General features: G+C 37.3%; 2 protein-coding genes across 2 annotated transcripts; one reads left to right on the forward strand and one right to left on the reverse strand.

Moving 5' to 3' along the window:
• Nucleotides 1-2423: 2423 nt before the first annotated feature.
• Nucleotides 2424-11707, reverse strand: LOC104592847 (SUMO-activating enzyme subunit 1B-1-like). The gene is made up of 10 exons (XM_010252356.3): nucleotides 11320-11707; nucleotides 11035-11086; nucleotides 9980-10175; nucleotides 8188-8267; nucleotides 7932-8048; nucleotides 7209-7259; nucleotides 5368-5434; nucleotides 3207-3310; nucleotides 3010-3114; nucleotides 2424-2880 (listed from the first exon to the last, which is right to left on the reverse strand). The coding sequence occupies exons 1-10, from the start codon at nucleotides 11400-11402 to the stop codon at nucleotides 2764-2766; spliced, it is 972 nt and encodes a 323-aa protein (XP_010250658.1). The 5' UTR covers nucleotides 11403-11707; the 3' UTR covers nucleotides 2424-2763.
• A 423-nt stretch (nucleotides 11708-12130) lies between these two features.
• On the forward strand, nucleotides 12131-23014 carry EMB2813 (DNA primase, large subunit family). Its single transcript, XM_010252357.3, has 20 exons — nucleotides 12131-12618; nucleotides 12861-12922; nucleotides 13022-13125; nucleotides 13216-13297; nucleotides 13383-13442; nucleotides 13738-13795; nucleotides 16541-16560; nucleotides 17245-17328; nucleotides 17456-17520; nucleotides 18987-19035; nucleotides 19151-19198; nucleotides 19283-19372; nucleotides 19538-19597; nucleotides 19688-19747; nucleotides 20605-20679; nucleotides 20762-20847; nucleotides 21169-21262; nucleotides 21343-21450; nucleotides 22054-22123; nucleotides 22647-23014. The coding sequence occupies exons 1-19, from the start codon at nucleotides 12489-12491 to the stop codon at nucleotides 22069-22071; spliced, it is 1353 nt and encodes a 450-aa protein (XP_010250659.1). The 5' UTR covers nucleotides 12131-12488; the 3' UTR covers nucleotides 22072-22123; nucleotides 22647-23014.
• Nucleotides 23015-24195: the final 1181 nt, after the last annotated feature.

The raw sequence follows: 24195 nt of genomic DNA on the forward strand, positions 1-24195 counted from the left end.
TCCGAAGTCCCACCAATTCCAAACGAAATAGAAACAACTAAATTAATGTTATGTAATATTTGGAAATAGCTCAAAGAAAATTAACGAGAATGAAGTGTTTCCATAGAAGTTGATGTTTCAAGCTGTCCTCCCAACTCCAAGAACAGAGACACATACAAAGAATAAAAGAAATTTAATACGCTTAGAAATTCTTCAGGAATCAGGAAACAAACTACACCGTACACGGAATATGATGCAGGAGCCGGAGCAGGTGGTGAATGAAGATTGAAGAAAACATAGCGTCCATGCCAAAAATTCCAAGCTCCACCCCAGCCTGTGGCCTTCTAGACTTTACCTCAACCTGTTAACCGACGATGATGGGGTGTACCCATTAATCAACTAAACGGCACAAATAATCAAATCTCTTTTGGACGAAGAATTCAAATATCAGCAACAAAAATATAAATAGTTAAGCATTGTCATGACCGCCATTAAACAAAGAGTGAAACTAACAATCTGAAAGGAGAGAGAGAGAGAGATTTCATGTAGGGATCAAAGTGGGAACATGAACACCTTCATCCTCGTATCCATCAAAGCTCGTCAATGAAATAATAGCCAGTGCAAATACCATAAGAACAACAGCAAGCCAACCCAGCACAACCATCAATCTCTCTCCATCACCACCAATAACTTTCTTTTCCCCCACACCCACGCCCATCTGTTCTATCTCCGCTTGCTCCATGCCAATCGCCAATTTCTCTCTCCCCACTCGCTCCATAGATGGACAAGTTGAGCGATTACCATACCCACTGATTGATTGATGGTCATCAACGACATTATCGTCTTTATCCTCCTCCTCCTCTTCACCATCATCATCAGAAGACGAACGGAGAGACCTTACTTCACTGGTTTCAATCAAGACAGAAGAGGAAGCACTGCATATTTCCTCTTCTTCCCTACCGTCCATCTTACTTGCATCTTCGAGGGCGTCGAAGAGGCTCCTCCCCTTCAATTTGCCATTCTCGATTGCTGTTCTTCTATCTCTTAGTATCTCCTCTACTGCCAAAACATTGTTTCTCACCTTCCATCCTCCCTCGGAAGGAAGCCTTCTATGCAAAGAAGAAACGGGCGAAGTATTATCCAAAAATTGAAGAATATCGGCGGTAGACTTGACCTGGGCTGAACCTGAACGTCGATATAGGCGTCTGGGATTGGATCGTTTGTAGAAGTCCCATTCCTTCTCTATATTCTCGAGTTGCCGGTGCAGCTCATCTTTTTCTTCTTGTGATCTTCTCATGGTATTGGTCATGGCCGCTCAATCTCTAAGACTCTTAACTACTCGATCTTCTTTCCTTTGTTCAACAATCACAATCACCCAGTTAATACTTAATATGTGGTAGAGAGCCAGAGCCCAGATGGAAGTTACCCTCAACAAGAGACGTGGGTGGCCCCAAGTCCTCGTTAATAACCGTACCTACTTAGTACTTGCCACTGAAGTTTGAAGAAAAAAACAACGAAAGTCATACTTCGATCCCTCCTATAGTATAACCTACTATCTAGATTGTGTATTTCTATTTCTAAACCACCCTTTCCTTTCTTTTATTTATAAAAAAAAAAAAAAAAAGCATCTTCCTTTTTTTATTAATATTTGATACAATAGTTTCAATGTTTAATGGTGAAAAACGAAGTTTTGGCTGTAAAAGAGGCAAAAATATAACTAGACATTTTCAGACTGAAAATTTTTCCATCCCTAACACACAAACAAATACAGAGCCTAACCAGTAACTGGGAGAAAAATTAATACACGATGAATGTTATGACAAAACAAAATGTACTCATCTGACCTTGAGCGTGATATTTACCAGATTCAGGAAAAATAAGGTGCATAATTCATAGTTGAGGAAAAAGTAGAAAATAAAATAAAATCCCAGCGATTAATATCTTTGAATCATACGATTCTGATCTCTTGTAGCGAATTTTGTTCAGTTAATATGCTTGAAAGGAACGACTCAGGTCTGTGATTTGGGCAAAGATTGATCCGCAGGCCGAAGCATTACGTCGAATCAGAAAGATGAGGAAGTCAGAGTAACCCACGTTTCGGTTTTTTCTACTTAAAATTTGGTTATTGACGTGTCCTTTTGAGGTAGACATGCACAAAAATAATCTTGGAGGAGTTCCCACTTTTCCACGGAAGGAAATTAGAATGCACTTGCTTTGCGGGGAGTGGTTTCATATGGGGATGCATTCAGAGATGTAACGAGTGTTTCTGATAACTGTAAATGTAATCGGTTATTAGAATGTTAACTTGCTATCCAATCCTTGCTTTCACGAAGGTTTCATGGTAACCTGTTCATGCTATGATGCTATCCAACCCTTGCTTTCACGAAGAATGTTAACTTGCTTCAGTCTGATATGGCATTTGATGTAGAAAACCCAACAAACAATGACTAAACAGCAAGCATATCAGATCCAAACAGTTTGTACAGCATCAAACCAGTTTAAAAAACAAACGAAAAAAATGCAGGTTAACGTATAAATTTGCCATTTGTTAGTAACAACATCCGGCAAAAGTTAGAAGATGCCCTTGTTGGTAATACATTACATGGTTGACAACATATTCAGTATGAGAACCCAGATAATATTCAAACTTCTCAAGAAAAAGTTGTTAGATTCACCAATGCATGATTCACTTCAGAAACCGATATAATTTAACCGGAACCTCTAGAATGATGTCCTGATCGAGAATCATCTCAAAATATCACAAAGTTCCCCGACAAAAGCTCCTCAGCTTCCAGTACTTGGGTTTGATATATCCTCTATTATACCTTTTCCATCCACGGCATCAAAGAAAAAGAAATTCTTGATAGGATCCCCCTTGCCTGATATCGCTTTAATAACTTCCTGGTAAGATTGGAACCGCATCAAATTGCTATGACCTCTAGGGAAAAAGAAGGGGCATTGATGCCACTGACATGTGTGTACATGTAAGAGAGTGTTGATGAAAACAAGGAAAAATGACAGGTCGTTTACCTGACCGAGAATCCCCCCAATGATTGCACAAACCGGAGGATGTTCTTTTGTACCCACCAGCAATCTTTCTAGAAGACCATCTGGGATGTTAGATTCATTAAGTGCCTGCCATGTTTTATGAAGCAAATAGAGAAGATTACAAAGACAATATTTTCATTGAATAGACAAGCAATCAAAGCATCTTTTATATCAATCACCTGTGCCTCACAAAGTTCCTTTCTTATCTTCAAAACACTTGGGAGATCTGCAATTGAGGTTTCACCAGGATTACGCCCCTCAGCCTGCTCAAATCTTTCTATCACTACATGGAGAAGGGCAATGTGTCAGTCCTTTGCAATAACCAGGTGATACTTCTGGTTTTCCATGACAGAATGTTCTTTTTACATGAAATATGCATGTGCATTGAAAAAGGTAATCTCACTGGGTTGATTATAACATATCTATTCCTGCCAGATAAAGGAATCAATTCAGACTGCCCATCAGATGGGGCATCCACTGAATTGGCCATGTCAAATCCTATATCCCAACTTGTATAGGAGCCCTGTCTAGTGGATATTTTGGCATATCCAAGACACCTATTTTCCATGTGTTTTTGTACAGTGTATGTGTCTGTATGTTTGTGTGTGTATGTATATCAAGGAGAAATGTGGCATATTTGTGTCAATTAGGTCTGATCTAGACAACTCCACTTATTTCTGCCATGAATGAATTATGTGGCAAATCCAAACTATCCAGAGTTCTTTTTTTTTATCAGCAAAAGTGGATTTTATTAAAATCAACTTGAAGATTACATCAAGGGAGACCCTCCGGATTTTGGCACACCTTCACTCTGTTTTTTTTGGATAGATTTTTACTCCAGTCCATGTCAGCATATACCCTACCTTGTATTGGAGAATTGTGGTTCAAAGTTCATTTATTCAAGCCTACCAATGGCCCCCAATCAGGGCTTATTCTGAATACATAGCAAGTGTTCTTGGGATGAACTTGCTAAATAAAGGGTGAAGAGGGACATATGTGTGGGGCCTTGTTGAAACCCCACTATCCTGTGCATCCACAACGTGAGTTTATAGATTCAACTCAAGGAGTAATAGCAGATTTTGCTGCCTTCTTTGGACAAAAAATTGTTTTGATTGATTCAAACTGGCCTTCAAGCTTGAAGATAGAACACAGACATGGTGGATAATTCAAGGTCAACTCAAGGGAGCATGATATACTGAGAATGAAAGAAGCTTATGAACAAAGGGGTCAAGAAACGGAAAAGGACCATATTGTGTAAATGGAGTCATCCAATGACTCAAATTGGCACTCAGAATTACTTGACTCAGCATCAAGGTATTTACATAGGAAGTCAATGAATGTAGGTGCAAAACACCCTTAAAAAACACTGAAAATGTTCTCCAGTTAAAGTTGTGTTTCCCTTGTTTGTCTTTTCCAATGTTCAGAGAATTGGACCGGGCATAGAACCGGAGAAGGGAGAGAGGTTCACGGGTCAGAGGTTCAACCAGGGCTACTGGAGGTCGAACCACAATGACGTGGACCACGTGGCATAAATACTATATGTAATATATTTTACAACTTTTAATATGTACAATAAAGAGTCATTAATTAACATAAGTAAAGAGGTGGATTAGTGGTAATTAGGGGTGTCAATGGTATTCGAAAATCAGAATTTGAATTCAAGATTCGACATAATCGAATTGAATTTGGATAATTCAAATATTTAATCGGTCAAATTTGGATATTACCTGATTCAATTCGATAAATATCCGGATTCGACCGATTATTTAATTATTATATATAATATATAAAGTATTTAAATGTTTTATATGATTTATATATATAATAATTAAATTATATAAAAAATATATATTTATAATACTTTATTTAAATAATATTTATTTTATATATTTATTAATTACCTAAAATAATTAACTAGTTGAATTCAAATCAAATCGAATATTCGAATATTTAATCAAATTCGAATTTGAATATTAATTTTCAATATTCATTGAATATAGAATCGAATTCGGATATCGAATTTTCTAATCGGATTCGAATTCGGATATTGCCTGATCTGATTCGAAATCGCCCCGTTTACACCCCTAGTGATAATTAAGTAATATGTGAAAATAAGAACTCTTGGGTTCAAGTCTTGTTGACTACATTTTAAAATTTCACTTATGTATAGACCCGGGCAGTTTCATTAAACTGACTGGTCATCCGGTTTTCACTGGGTTTTGAGCAAGTCCGGTTATTGGGCTGTGACCGAACCGGTCAGGGTCCTGGGTGTTCAACTAGCCGGTCCAGTCCAATTTTCTAAAGACTGGTCTTTTCATCAAGAAAAAATTATCTGCAGACCTCTCGAGGCAAAGAAAAGTTTTGATACTCTCCTTGGAAGTTGACTCCAAGGCACTGCAACTGCTTCCTGCAACAACAAATACTGACGAGAGTTAGATATACAAAAAATCTTGAATCAACCAAGACTCTGAAACATCAGAAGAAAGAACTAACCAATGTTGTATGGTTGGTAAGTATGATTGTTGAAACCTAGAATGGCCAAAGGCTTGAAGCCCTTTTTTAAATTGCATAGTTAAATGCATGCATCTTCATGTCCAGGAACATCACAAAATAGGCTATTCCCATCTAGGGGATCTCATCATCCTTTGGTAGTGTAGAACCAGGAAATTTTGAAGTGAACAGGAAAATGAAAAGAAACAAAAAGAACTACAACATAAGTAATTTCTCAAACATGTGAAGGAAATAATACCACTGAGGATTGTTTCTACATGCACAGAAAGAAACCCTCTACCTTGTAACTCAACAAATTCATGTGTCGCAAGGACATCATATCAGAATGGCTTTGCCCTAGCTTGGGTGTTATCAAAATTCAAATTGACACTTATGGCCCCATCTTAAACATGTGAAGGAAATAATACCACTGAGGATTGTTTTTACATGCACAAAAAGAAACCCTCTTCCTTGTAACTCAACGAATTCATGTGTCACAAGGATACCATATCAGAATGGTTTTGCCCTAGCTTGGGTGTTATAAAAATTCAAATTGACAGCCCCAAAGAAATCCTGCAAATTGTGTTTCTGGAGTGGATTTGATAGTTAAGGGCTTAAGGCAACTTGACCTTTCCCTCTAGCTTTTACTACTGCTTATTCTAATATCATGGGGATGTCCAACCTTAATGGATGGGGATACTGGCTTGGAACCAAGGATTCATTAAGGTTTATAACAAAGGTCTCTGGTAGAGTTTCTTTCTAATGGTTTGGATCCCTCTTTGTGAAACAAAAGAAGTGTTCAATTGGCTTGGAGCTTGAGTAACCCATGCATAGAGGCAGTAGAGTAGAGCCAACAGATTGGAAAAATCCAGAATCATCTTCAACATGATAGCTGCCCCGCCTCAGGAGAAAGTCAAGCATAGTGGAACTGTATTTTGAATATCTTCAACAAACTTGGTGGGTTACTTTTTTGTTTAATCTTTATTCAACATTTAGCTAGCTTCTATAACTAATGACTTTTTTTAAGGGCAATGCTTTTACACTCCTACTTCCTCACAACTGTTCTATTCCTTTAACCAATAAAAATTAAGGTGGCCCATCTCTACAAGGAGTGAATTCAAGGTTTACAGGAATAATAATAATTGAGCCAATGAAACAATAAAATGTTCAAGAAGAGAAAAGCTATATGCTCTAGAAAAATGTAACATGATGCAACTACAAATCAAGATATGACAAGTGCTAAATAAAGCTTCAAGTGATGCTCAGAAATGAGATGAGATCAATCAAAGGTGAAATGGTGTCAATCTAGAACATTCTTATCTATCCATTGGGCAGAAAAGACTTTTTTTTTATTCGTCAAGCACCAAAAATTTATTCTTGGTGCTGGAAACAATCTCTCCACCTGATCAAGCTTTTCCTACCATATCTTTCTCATTGTTAGTTTTTGAACTACACCTTTGGTCTTTGAAAACCAGTCACTTGAAACTCTGACTGAAGTCATCTCCCCTGCCCCGGTTTTCCAGCGAATGCCCGGTGAACAATGCAAAAACAAGGAAGTTTTCTATGTTCTGATTGGCAACAGGCAACATTATTATGCATCCAACATAGATCTAAAACAATGCCAAGGAAAAAATAACCTGATCAAGAAAACAAAGCCTTATAAAATGAAATCCAATTATATAAGTACATACCTCAAAACTTGGATACTGTAATGTGCGTTCAATAGTATCATCAAGCTTTTTCTGTCAAGAGAATATCTGATGAGATTAATTGTTTTATATATACAAGAAGATCAAAAGATGCAAACAGACCTAAAAAAGTAGAAATAAACAGCAGAAAAGTCTACAAAAAATATTTAGAATCAAGAGAGGAAGGAGAGAAGATATAAAAAGAAGAATGAACTAAGGCTGAAAACAGAGGAGGTCGAACTCAACTGTCGCCCTCTAAGGATCTAACTTACTGCTGCCCTCTTTTATTAACATTATATTAAATTGTAAAATTGCAAAATGCCCTTACTTGATTAATAAAGAGAACAACTAAAGAAAAAAGACAAAAAACATCCCTGCCGACTCTAACATAAAACAGAAAATAATAACTAACAAATGACATTAATTATTTTATGTACTGTCATATGCTATTGCCACACGATAGCAATAAGAACCTCAAAATCCTAGGAAGTCTTCATTATTTCTATAATTTAATCAATATATAACTGAGTTCATGGTAGAGATATCCAAAGAGAAACTAAATGCAGAAACTAATCCAACGAACTACCAGACAAGTTTCTAGAAAAATGAAGTCCAGTTGGCAGATTCAGAAAGAAAAAACTGTACAGGGCTCTTTTCATCATACATAATTTCTGGGAGTCAATTAGGAAGTGTTCAATGCAAATCAGATATAAGAGAGGATGATACCTGTGCATATGTGTAGTTCTGCAAATCAACAAATATTTCACCACATGAATCCCTACAGTCAACTGCATAAAATGCGATCCGCTTTGGACTCTTTCGACATTTTTCATTGATTAGCTTCTGAGGAAGATCCAGATGGATAAAAGGAAAATGAATAGTGTTTCCAAAGATGCTCACAAGAACAGGGTGGAATAACCTCTATGACATCATATATCAGGACAAATTTTCTACTTTTAACAAATAAAAAGTGTTGTTTTACCTTCTTTGAAAGAGAGCAACAACTGACAACTACAACATCAAACTTGTCATAAAAATCTCCACCAAAGCTTGATAAATCACCTATGGCAAGAAATTGAATTTATAAAAATTATATCATTTTTAGAGTTAAAACCACATATAACAGCAGCATAGCTAATTTTAGTGTATCAACTATCAAGTGCATACATGAAAAACAAATAAAAGAAAGAATGAATTGCAAAATACAGCTACCAGATCAGCATCAGTAACCTTGTCTTTTTGGCTAAGTTCTAAGCTAGGCATTTGAATCTGTTGAGCCTGATAAAGTTTCTCATAAAAACGTAACCAGAACATTAGAGATTACCTTCCTTGGAAAATTTAAGATTTATTTGTTGCCTTTGCTATGAAAACATAATATACTTCAAGTCTGTTTTACTGAGCATAAAGAGACTGATCCAAGGAGTACTCATCAACACTACCAAATGGCCATTTCTGGCTAAAGCAATCTTATTGACTAGACTATACAGTAGAATTCATGGAATGGAACTCAATCAGTGAGGCACCAAATTTACAATGTCCAAACTTTTGAAATAATATATGTTATTTTAAGAAAATAACATATCTATTGAAGGATAACAGAAGGTGTACATGATTTGAAGTACACAAAGTATTAAAAAATGTAAAATATTCATCCTCAAAAATAATGAAGGGACAGAAATTACAGGACAAATCCTACCCACTTCCCTCCTAGATAAATTATCAGCATAGTGTTCTATTCCCTGAGGATCCATCTCAAAGAACAAAAAAGGAGTTCTAGATATCTGATATCTCTGATATCATTCAAAAAATAAGCAAGTCTCCAAGGACAGGATCCTGCTCTCCGTGCCCATCTGACGGCATTTGCTGAATCTCCAAGAACTAAGATTGAAGGACATCTTATTCTTTTAGCAATTCTTGAGCCACTAAGAGGGCCCAAACTTCAGCTTTAGTGGCATCATCCGCAATAGGCCCACCAAAGTATCAGAAAAAATCTTCCTTCCAAATCTGGAAGTTCCCTTCCAAGTTCCAACCCCAGGCAAGACCACAATTGCCTTCAGAGCTGCCATTGAAAAAGAAGATGATCTGCCCTCCCAGAACAGGCATCAGAAGTGAAGCATCACAAAGAGTTATCCCCTTCAAGATCAAAGATTTTAGATTCAAGATACAGAGTTCATTTCAAAGTGACTTCTTCTGCAGAGTGATTCCTTTAAAATCTCAACCCGAACAGGTTATATATGTAAGCATGACATTCTTCTACTTCTCATACAGCTTCAGAGGATTTTTTTTGGACCATTGCTTATTTGCAGATGAGCACGCAATGGAGATCAATGCAATCAAGATTACCCAGCTTCAGAGGCTCTATGTACCATTTCTTCTAGAGAGCTTTTCTTTTATTCTTGTTCTTGCAACAGGGGTGACGGGTACATGTGTATATACAAGGGGAAGGTGGGAGAGCATGGTTTTTAAATGTATTCACTCCAAATATGATCAAGTCACCAAAGACAGGTTCTGACAGCAAGAAAATAATAAAGATGGTTTAAATACAAGTGCAAACAAAAGCAAACCTCTCATTATATAGTTAACAGTTAACATAACACTGGGGTATGTGTGTAATAAAGACTTAGAGGACAAAAGGCACAACTCTGAAATAGGTCCAAATGATTTCCACTAGGAGATTACTCTTGGGATACAAATTATATAAACAAAGTTGGGAGAAAACATGAATATGTAAACCACTGAATTGAAAGATAACATGAGGTATAATAAAGACTCACCTTTTTCTACAGAAACACGAACCATTGGGTTGAAATCTCTTAAAGAATCACAACAAAGTTCAGCAAGAGAGTTTCCACTAAATGCATTTTCATCAGGAGGAATTAAGAAGTTTGCAGAAAGTAGTTCTTCTGTGACCAGACGATCATCCATCAAGGTCAAACTACCAATCCCTGCTAGAACAATGTTCTTGCAGAACTGCATCAAAAAACAAAGGCCACAATAACCATATGATATATGCTGTTCTGAGAGAAATTAGCAGAAAGAACTAGTAATCCATGTAAAACTTTTGAAATAGAAATGGTTCAATATCAAGGCCCATAACAAGACGTTAATCTGAAAATATGAAATGCTATTCATTAGTCAAAATCACCATATGGACCCAAACAAAAAGTCTAATCAAAAGAAAATTTTATTTTGATACAAGGCTGACTTTCTTATTAGGGACCATTACTTGGCCACAAAGCTGACTTTTCTTATTAGGAACCATATTGTATTGTAAATCATAAAGAAAGTTGTACTTAAAAAATAGAATTTACCCTATCTTTACTACAAAAATTAAACCTATAAAGTGATTTTACCCTATCTTTAATTCATCTCTACCATATATATACAAAATAGAATTTAGAACTTGTATACTAGAAGCCTAAAATGAAAAAATTAAGTTTGACTTGAAAGTGAATATCCACATACAATGGCTCTTTAATCTACACATGCTGGAAAATAAACTTTATGGTTTCTAAATGGTCTTAACTTAAATAACCAAAACAGACCATTTTCTGGTAAGGACTTTAAAACAAGAGTCTTGAAAGAACTAAAATAAAGAAAGAAATGACAAAGTAAAGAATCAAATCTTAACTGAACGTGAATTGCATGAGTTGTATAAATCGTAAGATTCATGAATCAAAATGTCAAATCATGTGATTTAAACTCTTTGAACCATAAGATTTGACAACCATGAGCTGCACACTATTTCATGCCAATATGTCACTTGAGTTGCATTTCTACCAACAACAACAACGAGACGAAATTGTGTAATGGTTGAGCTGAAGATTACCTCTATAACTGTTCCTTTGGTTCCGCTGACCAATATATGGGATTTGCTCAGCCTATACAAGAACAATGGTAACAGTCATAACATTTACAAACCCAACCTGAATCGATATTCTACTGAAATGGAATGAAGAAAGGAACGCGTTTGGAAAGTAGATTTTAGGTGGAAAGACAAGTAACATAACTTAAATGTGACAACGTGCAGAGGAAATCCGGGTAAAGTCGCCAATGTTCAAAAAGAAAAACTATAATAAGCTGGGAACATAGGGAAGCACTTGAAATTAGTTACCTCCTCTGCGCATCAACCCCCCATACACGTATCTGACGATCGTACAATGCGGTTTCCTGCTCGGTCAACTCCTCGCTGTCCATTTTCAAACGCAACCTGCTTGTGTCGTTGGATGGCGAAAAATAAAATCCAAAACCCAGGTCTTCACTGTATATTTTACACAAACAGGAATGGAATATGAAACCCTAAAAGTAAGTACGATTGCTAAAACACTTGCAGAGTGAAAAAAGAAGGGGATGGAGCTGTCTGGCGACTACGGAGAAGAGGAAGCGGATGGAGCTCGTTGGCCCGAGGAACTGGGAAGGGTTCTCCGTGCCGGGGTTTTTTTTCCCTACTCGATCAATGTTGCTAAGAGCACAAACGAAAGTCAATCACGCAAGTGCTTTCTACCGTCTGATCTGCTTGAGATTAGCGCTTTCTATTAGGTGGTTTCCCCGATAGCATCCATTCCCGAATCCGAATTTGCTCTTTACAGAGCGCGCCTCACACCAACCTCACAGTATTTATAACCGTGCATTGAGAATATCTACTATACTTGATGTTGTCATTCTTGAGAGGATGTTTCCAATGCACGGCTGTGATGTACTGTAAAGTTGGTGTGAGGCGCGCTTTGTGGTATGAGGCGGGCGCGGTCAGTTAGGAGCAAGTCCGCTTTCTCATTTCCAAAACTCGGCGAGCCCGGATCGCCTGCGCGACGGGATCTCCTTTGAAAGCAAAAACTCTGCGTACACAGCATTCAACCGCACATCGCGAATATCTCCCGTACACGTGTTAAATTTTTAGGGAAATGATCTCAGCGTGCGGCTTAGATACTTGGATTGGGATTGGGTGTCTGCAGAGTTTTTTCTTGCAGCCGCAGGAGTTCCGCAACCACAATGGAGTGGGTTTAACGGTGTTCGAACGGGCCTTGCACTGACTGAAGCCGATTCTTTAGCAAGACCGTTCCCAAATCGCCAACTCGGCACTGGTCGAACCCGAACCGTCCTACCCATCAACCGACGGCAGGACTGCGTTTCCCGCCATTTTTTCCCGCTTCAGAGCAGACTATGAATGAAGTACCTTAGTCGGCCATTAGTGTTGGTTTTTTATTCACAATATTCATTAGATAGATTTCTCCGCATGTTAAGGTAGGACAGGAGAGGGAGAGAAGAGAGAGAGAGAGAGAGAGAATGGAAATAGTTCGATCGCAGAGTAAAATCACTGCGGACGCCGTTCCGACTCTTCCTCTATACCGATCCGCTCCTGCACTCGAAGTAAGGCTCGAAGATTTTGAGCTTTTTGCCATCGACCGTCTCCGAGGTATATACTCGGTTCGCTGTCCATTACTATCTTGTTCGTGTTTTCTGTTCAAAATCAGCCTTACTAACTTCTTTTTTCGGGGTATTTAGTAGCGGTATTTTGGAGCTTACTTTTATAGTTAAGTAGATTCTAATTCTTGGATGAAGACCTAGGGTTTAGACTTCAGACATCCAATTTCTTTTGTAATTTCAAGTTCTTGAAGTTTTCTTATGGTAATTGAGTACTTTTATTGTTTTCTACAGTTCTCAGGGGGATTTCCGATGCTTTATCGCGCGGAAAGAAACCGGAGGAAATGGAGAAATTGGTGAGTTGTTGTTTTAGACTCAATATGGTTTCCCTTTAATCTTTTTCCTGTTAGGTGCGTATCCTAGTTATTGAATTTTGGCGTTGTTGGTGGTTCAAGGTGAAAGATCTATGGAAGGCAAACATGAGACACCAAAATGCATCAGAAGTTATCAATAAGGATATAATCTCACATTTTGTACTGCGTCTCGTGTATTGTAGAACGTAAGCTTATTGATCTCTGATTTTTTTTCTCTGTTTTGAACTTATTATAATTTTTCCTTCGCCCTCTTACCTTCTCCATCTGGGACACAGGGAGGAGCTGAGAAAATGGTTCCTTTCAATGGAGACAATGCTTTTTCGTTATCGATTTCGGTTTGAAAGCCTAGATGCTCAGGTATGATGTTGTCTTTCCACATGACAGTGGATCGTTATCCAAATTATTTGGATTAAAGTTAAAGTGTTTCTGTCTGAGCATGCAGAGGGCACTCATGGGAGAATTTGACCTTCCATACAAAGCAGTCAGCAATGCAGAACTTGAGGTATTAGAATTCTATCAACCGATTTGGCTTGATCTTGAAAACTTATGTATGATAGTGAAAATATTGGAGATAGCAATTGGTGCTGGAAGGGATAGATGGTAGTTTCAGCAGTATAAAACCTACACAATCGTGTATTCAGACTACACAAAGACCAGTCCAAGACACCCAAAATCAGTTAATTTATTTTTTTTAGAATAAAATCAGTACTCGTCCTGTCAAGAATACTATATATAAGTTTTCTGAAGCCTGTTGATGAGTGTTAAATTCTAAATAACTTTTTTCCAATTCTGTATAGAATGTGAAGGAAAAATTGGGCCAAGTTGCACGTTCCATCAGTCAGCCTTTACCCACTGGTGAGAGAAGCTTACTTGTTTATCTTTTTGGAAATATTTCATCTGTTTGATTGGTCTCCTCTCTACACACAAGTACATGGGCCAAGTTTCCCCTTTTTCTCTTGTTTTTCTTAATAATATTTTATTCCTGTCAGAAAAAGGAAAAATCCAGCCTGTTTGATTAGATCATGTTTGGCTTTAATCATCATTTGGTTATTTCTTTTACACAAAAATCTTACACTGTTGCATAATAACCTTCAAGTCAGGATATCTTTTATGAGTTTAATCAGAACCTTACCATGGATTGTTGATTTAGATTGAAATATGAATTCAACAAATTAGAACTGCAATATAGATAATTGATAAGAGAACAAGAAAGTATGGAAGGGTAATTGCTTGGTGCAATGGTAAAATCTCTTATTGACAAGTATGAGAATACAGTCTCAAGAGTCAAGTCTGAGAGCAGCTACCTAGTGCAAGAAAATGCTGAAGTAGGTATGTGATGTAAGTTGTCTTCCCCCCTGAGACTTCGGATATCCAAGACCAGCATTGGGTAATGGCCTTCTTTAGAAGATAACAAAAAGGGGTAGGTCATAGAAGTCCCATAAATCCATTATGTAACATTACTTGCCAACAAGAGACAGAGGAAGGAAGAAGAGGAGAGGAATTGGAGTTGTAATTTTATGATTGAAAGCCCCCATGGACTTGCACTAACAAGAAACTAGAAGAACCACACTTCTTTATTCTATGGGTTTTGCAACACAAGAAATCAAAACCAAAGCCAAAATCTTCTTTCCAAATTTATAGCCATCTATTGCAAACCATATTCCCTATAATTTCCTCTTCTAGATATGAAGACACTTGCTATCATGCTTGTATTAGGGGTAGGATTTGAAAATTAAAATGCACCAAATCTCTCACCTATTACAACTGTGACAGTTGACATAAAAAAAAAAAAAAAACAAAAACAAAACTTGTAGAGCCAATTTATAGTTTCCTAGGAATCATATTATTCCTGAAATACTAGGAATGAATTCTTCTACATCTTTTCTTTGTGGTTGCAACTCTTTGAAATAACATCTGAACTGTGTTATCTTGTCTTTCAAAAGCTTTCAAGCATACCACTATAAAGGTCTTTGTGCATGTTTTGACATAGAAAATTGGTGCCAAAAGTGAATTGGCAAACTTGAAACTGTACTTTGATTGGTTTCAGTTAGAGTTCCAAATATTACCAAAAAATGCTGAGTTCCAATTAATTGGGCAATGAATAAATTTATGGGCAGTTTGCATCCTGAACCACCAAACAATGAGGCAAACCTCATCATCAACTTGATGAAAGATGGTGAATTAGTAAACTATGAAGTTGAAGTTTTGGACTTAAGAAATCTATTAAAATCAAACTGTATAGGTCATTATGTAGGACAGGTAAGAAGTCCTACAATTCTTATATCTGGTGGTGTGTTTTGTAGGGTGAAGAAAGCTGACTTTGGTGATCAAGGATGAATGGTATAGCTGAAGGAAGTAGATTAAGTCATCAACCACCAAAGAATGAGGGGAGATTAAAAAGAAGGAAAAAAACTTGTGCTGTTGGAAGAAAATGCAAAGAGATTGCTTAGAAGAAGAATTAATTTAGGGAGAGAGAGAATACCTACCTACATCCAGTACTCACTAAGCTAAGTTATATTTAATAACATAGTTCTTTTCAATTACATCTCCATTTTTAGAGTCATAAGATTGCAAGTCTTTCCTTACAGGTAGGGGTGATCATGGGTCAGGCCAGGCATAGCACCTATTATAAGAGGCATAGCCCATGCCCTGGTCTGCACCCCAGACCTCAAATGTAAACCTAGGCCTGGACCTACATGGGCTTGGGCCGGGCTTTGGGGCCTAAAAACCTAGGCCCAATCTTAGAATTTTGTGGGCTAGGCTAAGATCACCCCTACAAAACAAGAGGGAAGGGGGAGGGAGGGAGAGACTGACCCAAAACAACTTCTAATTGCTTTTAATTCTATCCTAAGACAACAGTGTAGAAAGTAAATTTGAAAACTCAATAATACCAATACCTCACTTATCCAAAAATTGTGAATAAATGAATTCATGTTGGAATCAAAAGAAAACTGAAGTTCTCCATAGCTTCTTTCCCTGCTGTCATGGTCTAATAAGTTTTCTACATGCCATTCACATTTAGTAAGATTTATTAGATAGATGATTAACTCAACCATATTTGTTCTCTCCTCCTTATGATATGCCATCTTTGTAATCATGCAATGCACTTACAAGAGGTCTCATTTTGAAGTTGTTTCTTTCCTATTTTATGGTTTCGTAGATTATTTATTATTTTTTCTATTAGTTTCATGGATATTTTTACACATGCCTCCTTTATGGAAGTTAGGGGCCATTACTTGGTGTAATGATAAAATCTTGGGCTGGCAAGTGTGAGAACACGGGTTTGAGTCTGAGGCAGTTCTGTGTGAAAAAATGCCAAAGATTAGGACCGCATCCAGTTTAACCCTACCAAGACCCCAGATAATTGGTTCCAACATTGGGTGATGGCCTTTTTACTTCTGTGTTAAGCTATAAATATGGTGCATTTTAACAAGGTCATTGGCAAAGAATTAGTAATTCTTGAACTTTTTGTTTAGTTTCCCTCTTTTATTTGTGTGAGACGTGTTGGAGCATGCTCATGAAACTGTGTATAAGCAAGATTATGAGCTTTGCTATATATCATTATATCTAATATTTGACATGATTTTTTTTCTTTTGCAGCTGATACAACATTCTTTAAGGTTAGTTTTCTTTTGTTTAACTATTCTGCAGTATGGCAATTATAATGATATCTTTGTAAATGACTGGGTTATTTTAGGGGAGAACAATCCCCTTCCCTGCACCACATTGTGTCATGCTTTTAAGGTGGTTAACTTCACTTTTTGATTAGTCTTTACCTTGGAGATCTACTTTGTCAAAGATCAACCAAATTAGTTGACCTAATAGACTGGCTTGTTCACAACTTCACATCTGGTAACTATGGGGAATAGTCAAATGTCTTACAAGTCACAAGTAACAAGACAACAAATTAAGGGAAAAAAGATTAGAAAAGAAGCCAACAATTTGGGGAATAGTCAAATGTCTTTCCCTTGGTTTCAGGTTTAGGACCAAGCAAGTGGCAATTAACTCTATATTAAGCTCTTTTGATTTCTCAATCACGTGTCATATTCTTTTATTTTCTTTTGGATTCTTGGATAACCATAAAAAGGAGAATATTCCGGGTGAGAAAGGGCCAAAAAATGTACTTCAGTTGGATGGTTATGGTGTGGTTGATATGAATGTAGGAAATCTCTCTGGTGAAGAGGACATAGTGCGGAGGCAGGGAGAGTGAGCTCTCCCATCCTCCAGTACTTAGGAAAAGCATGCACCATCTTGTTACTGCTTGATCCAATTTAACTGATCTTTGGTCAGTGTTACATGTGAAGGTACCATTTGAAGAGGTCCCAGATCTTGTTTCTGGTCGAAGAGTATTTATTCTTAAAGGTTATGCATATGTTGCTATGAATCAGGTGAATCTTCATTTTTGTTATTTGTTTAGTCCTTTCATTTTAGATTTTACCTACAACTAGCAGATTCATGTATCTTCAGTTTCTCTCTAAATCTACTCAATAATATTTACATGTTTGTTCTTCGTAGGTGGTTTCCCTTGTTGTCACGCAATTCCGTAGTCTTTTATCAAAGGCTCTTGTTCTGACAAACAGGTTATTGTTACATCTCTTGGTATTCCCATTTTCTATTATTAGAATTGATAATTTGGTGGAAAAATATTTCCTCAAAGATGCCATATGGTTTGTTAGTTAAGTTTTAAATTTATGATGCTGCATTTTTTTCAGATTTGAAATTTGTTTTATGATATCTAATATAAAAGTGCAACTAGTGTCAGTTATTAAGTCAGGTTATTATCATTATCATATCCCTTGTTCTTCCTATTCTTTCTAGTTATGCTTCCCAGTCTGCAGGTTTCAAATGCTTTGAACCCCAAATTTCTGGCTGCCATATGATAGGTAGTAGGAAGATCATTTTGCCCTTTCATATGTAATTTTCTTATTACCAAACCCCATTTTATTGGAAATGCCTTTATCACATAATGGCATTTTTGTAACAAATGCTATGCCTTTGTTGAATGATAAGCATAACAGTGCTCAAATTATCATGAAAAATCCCATTGTATTTCAGATTGCTCTTCTATTCTCTATGTTAGTAATTGATTTGAAAATCACCATTGGCCTTTATCGTCAAACTCAAATATTAGGCTTTGGTTTTCCTGTATTTGTTACCATGGTTTATTTGCTTATGCTTGGCTGTTTAGATAATTAATTCAATTGGCTTTGCACTGATCATGTGATTTTCATTAATTCTCAGGCCCGAGTTCATGTTATTGGGGCTTGAACATTTAATTAATGTTGTGAACTAATGACATATGCATGATAAGGTTGAGAGTCAGTGACTGCACCATCTTTTAGTTGGAAGATCTAAAAGATGGTTAACTGCTTCTGTCTGAAGGGTATTATGGAACTATGTATAGGTCCATTGATATGGGCAAAGGAGTCAAACTTGTGTTATTTGCTTGGAATGTTCATTATGGGGAAAGCTATTAGACCCCTATATGACTAATATCCATCAAATAGAAGTACAATGTATAGTCAAGAACTTTTAGTTTGTTAAAGAATCTTATTTAATGAAATGCAAAGTATTTATTGATGGCATTCAAAGAATAAGCGTTATCTATCAAAAAAAGTTGAAAGAATGAGAGAGCAACAAGACTGCTACCCTAAATACAGTGAGTGACTACCCATCTTGATAATTTCTATCATCCCTGGTACAGCCATTGTAAATTCCCCTTGTTTTCCACCATAATGGCATGATGCCCAGTTGTTGGTTCCAGTATATTCTTGTTTCAATATGTAAAAAGAATCTTATAGTCCATTTTAACATTTTCCCAAGTTCTGTCTTTTAAAGCTTTGGCAATTTAACATGGTTCCTAAAATACTTTAACCAATCAAAACCTCACGTGAACTAGTACATCCCCTTGTCCAATTCTCAGCAGTATTCTCATTTATGATTCTAACAAATAATATCACTTCTTTGTAGACATTGTCTTACTATTTTATTACAAATAGAAGTTTACATCCCTTAGGAGGTTAACATTTAAAAACTTTTCTTGCAGAAAATGGACATCTACAATTAGAGAGCAGGAGAAGGATCGGTTGGCTCCTGTAAGTATTAAATGTATTTAAGTTCCATTGTAGCTCATATATTGTGAAGCTTGTAAATGAAAAAGGAATTTAACTTACTCAGTACAGTGCTTGACAAGTATATTGTCTCTTGTAGATTGTGGAAGCACTAAGCACAAGCTACATAGGTCCTGACTATTCTCAGGTACTTTAGTTCACTGTTCATTTGTTACTATGGGGTCCCTGACAAAGAAGTTCAAGTTTGTTGATCACTAATGTTACCTTGCAGCCAAAAGGATGTGCAGAGATATCAATAAGGGATATTGATCAAATAGCTAATAGTTCCTTTCCTCTTTGTATGCGCCATCTGTTTGAAAAGGTAAGAAGCTTGGGATTCAAAGGTATAGCGAGTTTAGTTTGTATATGCCCTTTACTTTTTTCCTTTTCTATTTCTTTTTCTTTTCCTAGTGCATTTGTGGTTTAAGTCATATTGCTTTCTATTTTTGTATCTTGTAAGTTAAAAAAACTTGCTATTCATATGCAGCTAAGAGAAGATCATCATTTAAAGCACGGAGGAAGGATGCAATTGGGTCTTTTCCTCAAGGCAATTTTCTTTTGCATACAGATCCTTTATTCACATGTATTATTTGTTGGGCATGTATTCATAGTGCTTTCTAGTGCCTTGTATTTCCAGGGTGTTGACTTAAAATTGGATGATGCCCTTGCTTTCTGGAAAGCAGAGTTTTCTCAGAAGGTACATTTTGATCAAGTTTTTCTATACTTAACTTTTTCATGAAATGTATGCAAAATATGCACATTTTATATGAATTGCATTGCTTAAAATTTAAAACAATTGAAATGTATGCATGATAACTCAGTTTAGAATATAGTTTTTTTAATTGTAAAAAATTGTGGCTGTACTGTACTTTTGTGCATTTTGAATTATTCAGTTTTTGTGTACATGTCTTGGTTGTCTTTGACTCTAATCTGTATTAGCTTTCAATAATTAAGCAATTATGGTTCTTAAAATAATTAATGTTAAATATGACCATACTTTATATTGAATATCAATTATTGTATGCAAGTGGTATAGTTGCCATTATTACCTACTCGTATCATGCCTATAGGATGAAAGTTGGTGTAAAGTCATTTTTCCTATTTTTGGGAGTCTAGTATTTTCTTAACAGTTGTAACAACTTTTAGAAAATCAGAAAAAATGATCTTTTGATTTATGATACTACTCATGATACAATTTGATTCAAACCCTCTTATGATTTAGAATACAAATATGATTTTCAAAACATTGTGTAGGACAAAAATTGATTCAGCAACTGTAATATCTATTTCTTGTGACGGTGGGTCTAGGAAGGTAGTAATGGGCTTAGGTTAGACTAACATAAATCTAGGAAGGTGGAAAGGGCTTAGGTCTTTTCTATCATGGAACTACTGCTGTGCATTTGACCAACATACACTTTTGTTACCTGCATCAATATGCATGCAGTCTGTGTGTTGTGCATTTGACCAACACACATGCACACATGCATCACTCATGTACATCTGCATGAGAACAAGATGGCAGCCAACTTTGATATGAACGTTTCTCTACTATAGGTTGGTGCTGAGAGATTTGAGAAGGAATATGCATACAGCATACGCCACAACTATGGGAAAGAAGGAAAGAGAACAGTAAGACATTATCTGCCGCCCGCCCCTTTAACTGAATCGTCCGGTATTATATTTAAAAGGTTAAACTTGGTCAATGTTGCAGGATTACACTCCTTATTCTTGTCAAAAAATCATCTCATCAACACCAGGCGTAGGGGATCACCATGGCTGCCCCTATCGACACTTCAGGTCAAAAATCTCTTTGTACACCTATTCACAGTGATATGACTGCAAAATGATAAATAGATAATACCCAAGGAGCTTTGCTTCTTTTAGAAAGCAATGATATCCGGCACATTTATCAGGTTGCTGAGTCCTGTCTTGAGTGGTAATGGGGATTTACTTATTTGAGGCACCTAGCTTACTATTCTATTTTTCAAGAGTAGTAGCATTCTGATGATAATCAATTAAGATGTAAATCCATTGTTAGTTGGTGGTCTAATAAACATAGTGGTACATTTATGCACTTCTAACTTGTTAGTTTATTTTATGGACTTCTTAATTTAAAAGTGAGGAGAACTTGAGGACTGCTCTTGGGAAAATGGGAGTAAGTGGTCGTACTGCAGAGGAAGTGATGGACAAAGTCCGGAACAGGCATTATCAGGTTCTAAGATTTCTATAGCCTCTAATACTTGCAAAAAAAATCTTTATTTATGCATTAATTACAAAACAAAATATTTGCAGTTGGCTTGCACCTTGACATTTGAAGCTATCCATGGCTCCTCCTGTGATGCTGGGATCAACCATCCAAACCAGTACTTCAGTGACAGTCAAAAGATCCTGCAATCAAAGGTTGGTGCATTCTTAAAGGCTGAGCCCAATAATAGGTCCATGCAAAGCATAATAGACATTTGGTATGATGTATTTTCCTAGAAAACGCATCTTGAAATCTTGTTCAGAGTACAGAGTACTTATTCCCTAGATGTGGTCCACATACAGAAGAATTGGTTCTCACCACTTAATAGTCTTATTTATATTTTACTGGCAAATATTAATCTGAATGGTGATCATAACCATCTTAGTACAAAATCATTTTGGTTTCTCATAAACAATATACCAAATGGTCCAATAACAACAAACGTAGTGATTCAATGATATGAAATATCCAACTGGATTGGATTCTTTGCTGCAAGAATCCAATGAGGGTGGGCCTTGGCACAATGGTTGGGTTGCTCCATTGTGACCTGGGTGACCAGGGTTCAAATCTTAGAAGCAGTCTCTGTATGTGCAAGGATAATACTGCATACATCTGTCCCTCCCCAGACCCCAAATTGGTGGGAGCCTTGTGCACTGGGCTGCCCTTTTCCCCTGTTTTTGTATGATTAATTACAGGTGATCAGGAGACAGATTTAACTCTTTCCCCTGTTTTTGTTTTTGGTTATTATCCCTTTTCAGAAGAATGAGACAAGTTAAGGAGGCTCACTTCAGGGTGTCACAAGAGACTGTATGTTAGAACCCACTCCTGGTAAGTATTTGAACTCAGCTACCTGAACTGCCTAATTCAGATGCTTACTCATTTTTCATTTCTAGCATTGCGACTGTTATTATTAGTCACCTATTTTTAGTGGATAATGGGATTTGAACCTATAAACTCATTGACTTTAGGTCTCATTGCTGCAGACTAACCAACTGATCAAATCTCAAACCTTGCCACACCCCTCCCCCCTCCCAAATAGATTAACCATTGTTTAGAAAACCAGATCGGACAAGCCGGTCGAACCGGTTAAACTGTGACATGGCCCTTTGACCAGTTTGGTCATACATTCAAAACTGTAATTCATGAAAAACCATTTAAAACTGGCTGACCATCCTGTTTGACTGGAAAACCAGTGAAGGCTCTTGATTTTATTAAACCGCCTTGGTTATAATATTAATAGAAACTTCAAAATGTTAATAACAAGATTTGGTTGGCCCTCGCCCCAAGTGCTCTTGTTGGCTGTTCTGCTACTAAGAATATTAGAATTGCATGTATTCTTTGTTGTTTTCAGGGGAGATTATTGGGAGAATGGCATGCCGATGCCATTGCGTGTGGCAGCATCCACTACATGGCACGAAAAAAAGCATGTATGCAACATGGGGTAGTTCAAGTTCGCATATTGGCAGTCACGCATATCAATAAAACAGCGATGTATTCCTATTGAACTGCTATAAAGTTTGAGCTTAAAGAGTACCCTGTAAGGCTGAAACTTGTGGGGCGTGCTATGCCCCGTTCTGTGTAAAGTGGTGTTACTGGTGATTTTGTAGTTTGTACTATGCCCTTGTGTATACAGATTAGAGACGCGGATGTTTGGATGCTTATTAATAATTATTCAATCGACAGTGAGACAGGTTGAAACAAGTATCCATCATTTATTAATTTCATAAAGATTTACACTGTATATGAAATTACTCAATTAGCTAATTTCATCCTTCACTTTACACTTACGGTAAAATACAAAAACCTCCCCTAAAGTTTCTTAAAATCATAAAAATCTTCCCTATAGTTTCATTTTAGCCAAAACCTCCCCTTTGTTTTTGAAAAATTCAACAAATACCTCCCTTCCGTCAATAACCAAAACGGAAAACGTTAAAGAGATAAACATTTTTCAAAATACCTATTTTACCCTTTTATGAATTAATGTGCATCTATTTTTGTATTTTACCCAAAAAAATGTGGGGTTTTCTTTTCTTTTTCTTCTCTCCACTTGGACCACTCCCTCTCTCTCTCTATCTCTCTCTCTCTCTCTCTCTCTACTCTACGTCTGTGGTCTGCTTATGCCAAAAGAAGCAAAAGTCCATCAACATTCATCAGTGCCCGTCCTCCGTCAAATCCAGTCGTCCATTCTCTTGAAGTGCTAGCACCACTGCTCAACCAACCTCCTCCGGCCGAGCCACCCCCTCTAAAAATCACTTCCCATGCTCTTTCCCTCTTCCTGCCATCTTTGTAACTATCTCTACAACCACTCTCGCCTCTGTGCCGATCTCGTTACATCTCTGTCGCCAATCCTTCTATCTCCACCATTGTCTTCACCACCTCTGCAACTGCTCCCGCCTCTGTCGTCGATCCTTCTAGCTCTGCCACTGTCTCCACCAGCTCTACAACCGCTCCCGCCTCTGCCGCCGATCCTTCTAGCTCCACCACTGTCTCCACCACCTTTGCAACTGCTCCCGCCTCTGATGCCGATCTCGTTACCATCTCTGTCGCTGATCCTTCTAGCTCCGCCACTGTCTCCACCACCTCTGCAATCGCTCCTGCCTCCACGACCATGTTGCCATTGCATTCTGTCAGGCATAATTCTAGCAGAACTTTTGTTGTAGGCTTGGCACCTGTCGGATCTTTCAAAAATCCTACCACCCCACTCTTTACTGACAGCGAGTAGGTGGGGTCTTGGCTTCTATCAGCCGACGGATTCGGCACAAGAGAACGTTCAGGTGAAGAGATAAAAGCCAAGCACTGTTAGAGCTGGAACAAGAGAAAGTTCAAGCAGGGAACCAAGGACTGCAGATCCGCTGAAGCTCTTCATCATCGCCATCTCTGAAAAGCAAAACAGAGAGAGA

Source organism: Nelumbo nucifera, chromosome 3, assembly GCF_055504915.1.
Source record: "Nelumbo nucifera cultivar China Antique chromosome 3, China Antique-T2T, whole genome shotgun sequence".
In the NCBI taxonomy this organism is placed as follows: domain Eukaryota; kingdom Viridiplantae; phylum Streptophyta; class Magnoliopsida; order Proteales; family Nelumbonaceae; genus Nelumbo; species Nelumbo nucifera.

Coding starts and splice junctions, on each gene's coding strand:
- EMB2813 (XM_010252357.3), top strand. CDS start 12,489: ATGGAAATAGTTCGATCGCAGAGTAAAATCACTGCGGACGCCGTTCCG. Junction 13,126..13,215: donor CGTCTCGTGTATTGTAGAAC/GTAAGCTTATTG, acceptor TCTGGGACACAG/GGAGGAGCTGAGAAAATGGT. Junction 17,329..17,455: donor CATATGTTGCTATGAATCAG/GTGAATCTTCAT, acceptor TGTTCTTCGTAG/GTGGTTTCCCTTGTTGTCAC.
- LOC104592847 (XM_010252356.3), bottom strand. CDS start 11,402: ATGGACAGCGAGGAGTTGACCGAGCAGGAAACCGCATTGTACGATCGT. Junction 10,176..11,034: donor CCAAAGGAACAGTTATAGAG/GTAATCTTCAGC, acceptor TTTTTGATGCAG/TTCTGCAAGAACATTGTTCT. Junction 8,049..8,187: donor GTTGCTCTCTTTCAAAGAAG/GTAAAACAACAC, acceptor GATCTTCCTCAG/AAGCTAATCAATGAAAAATG.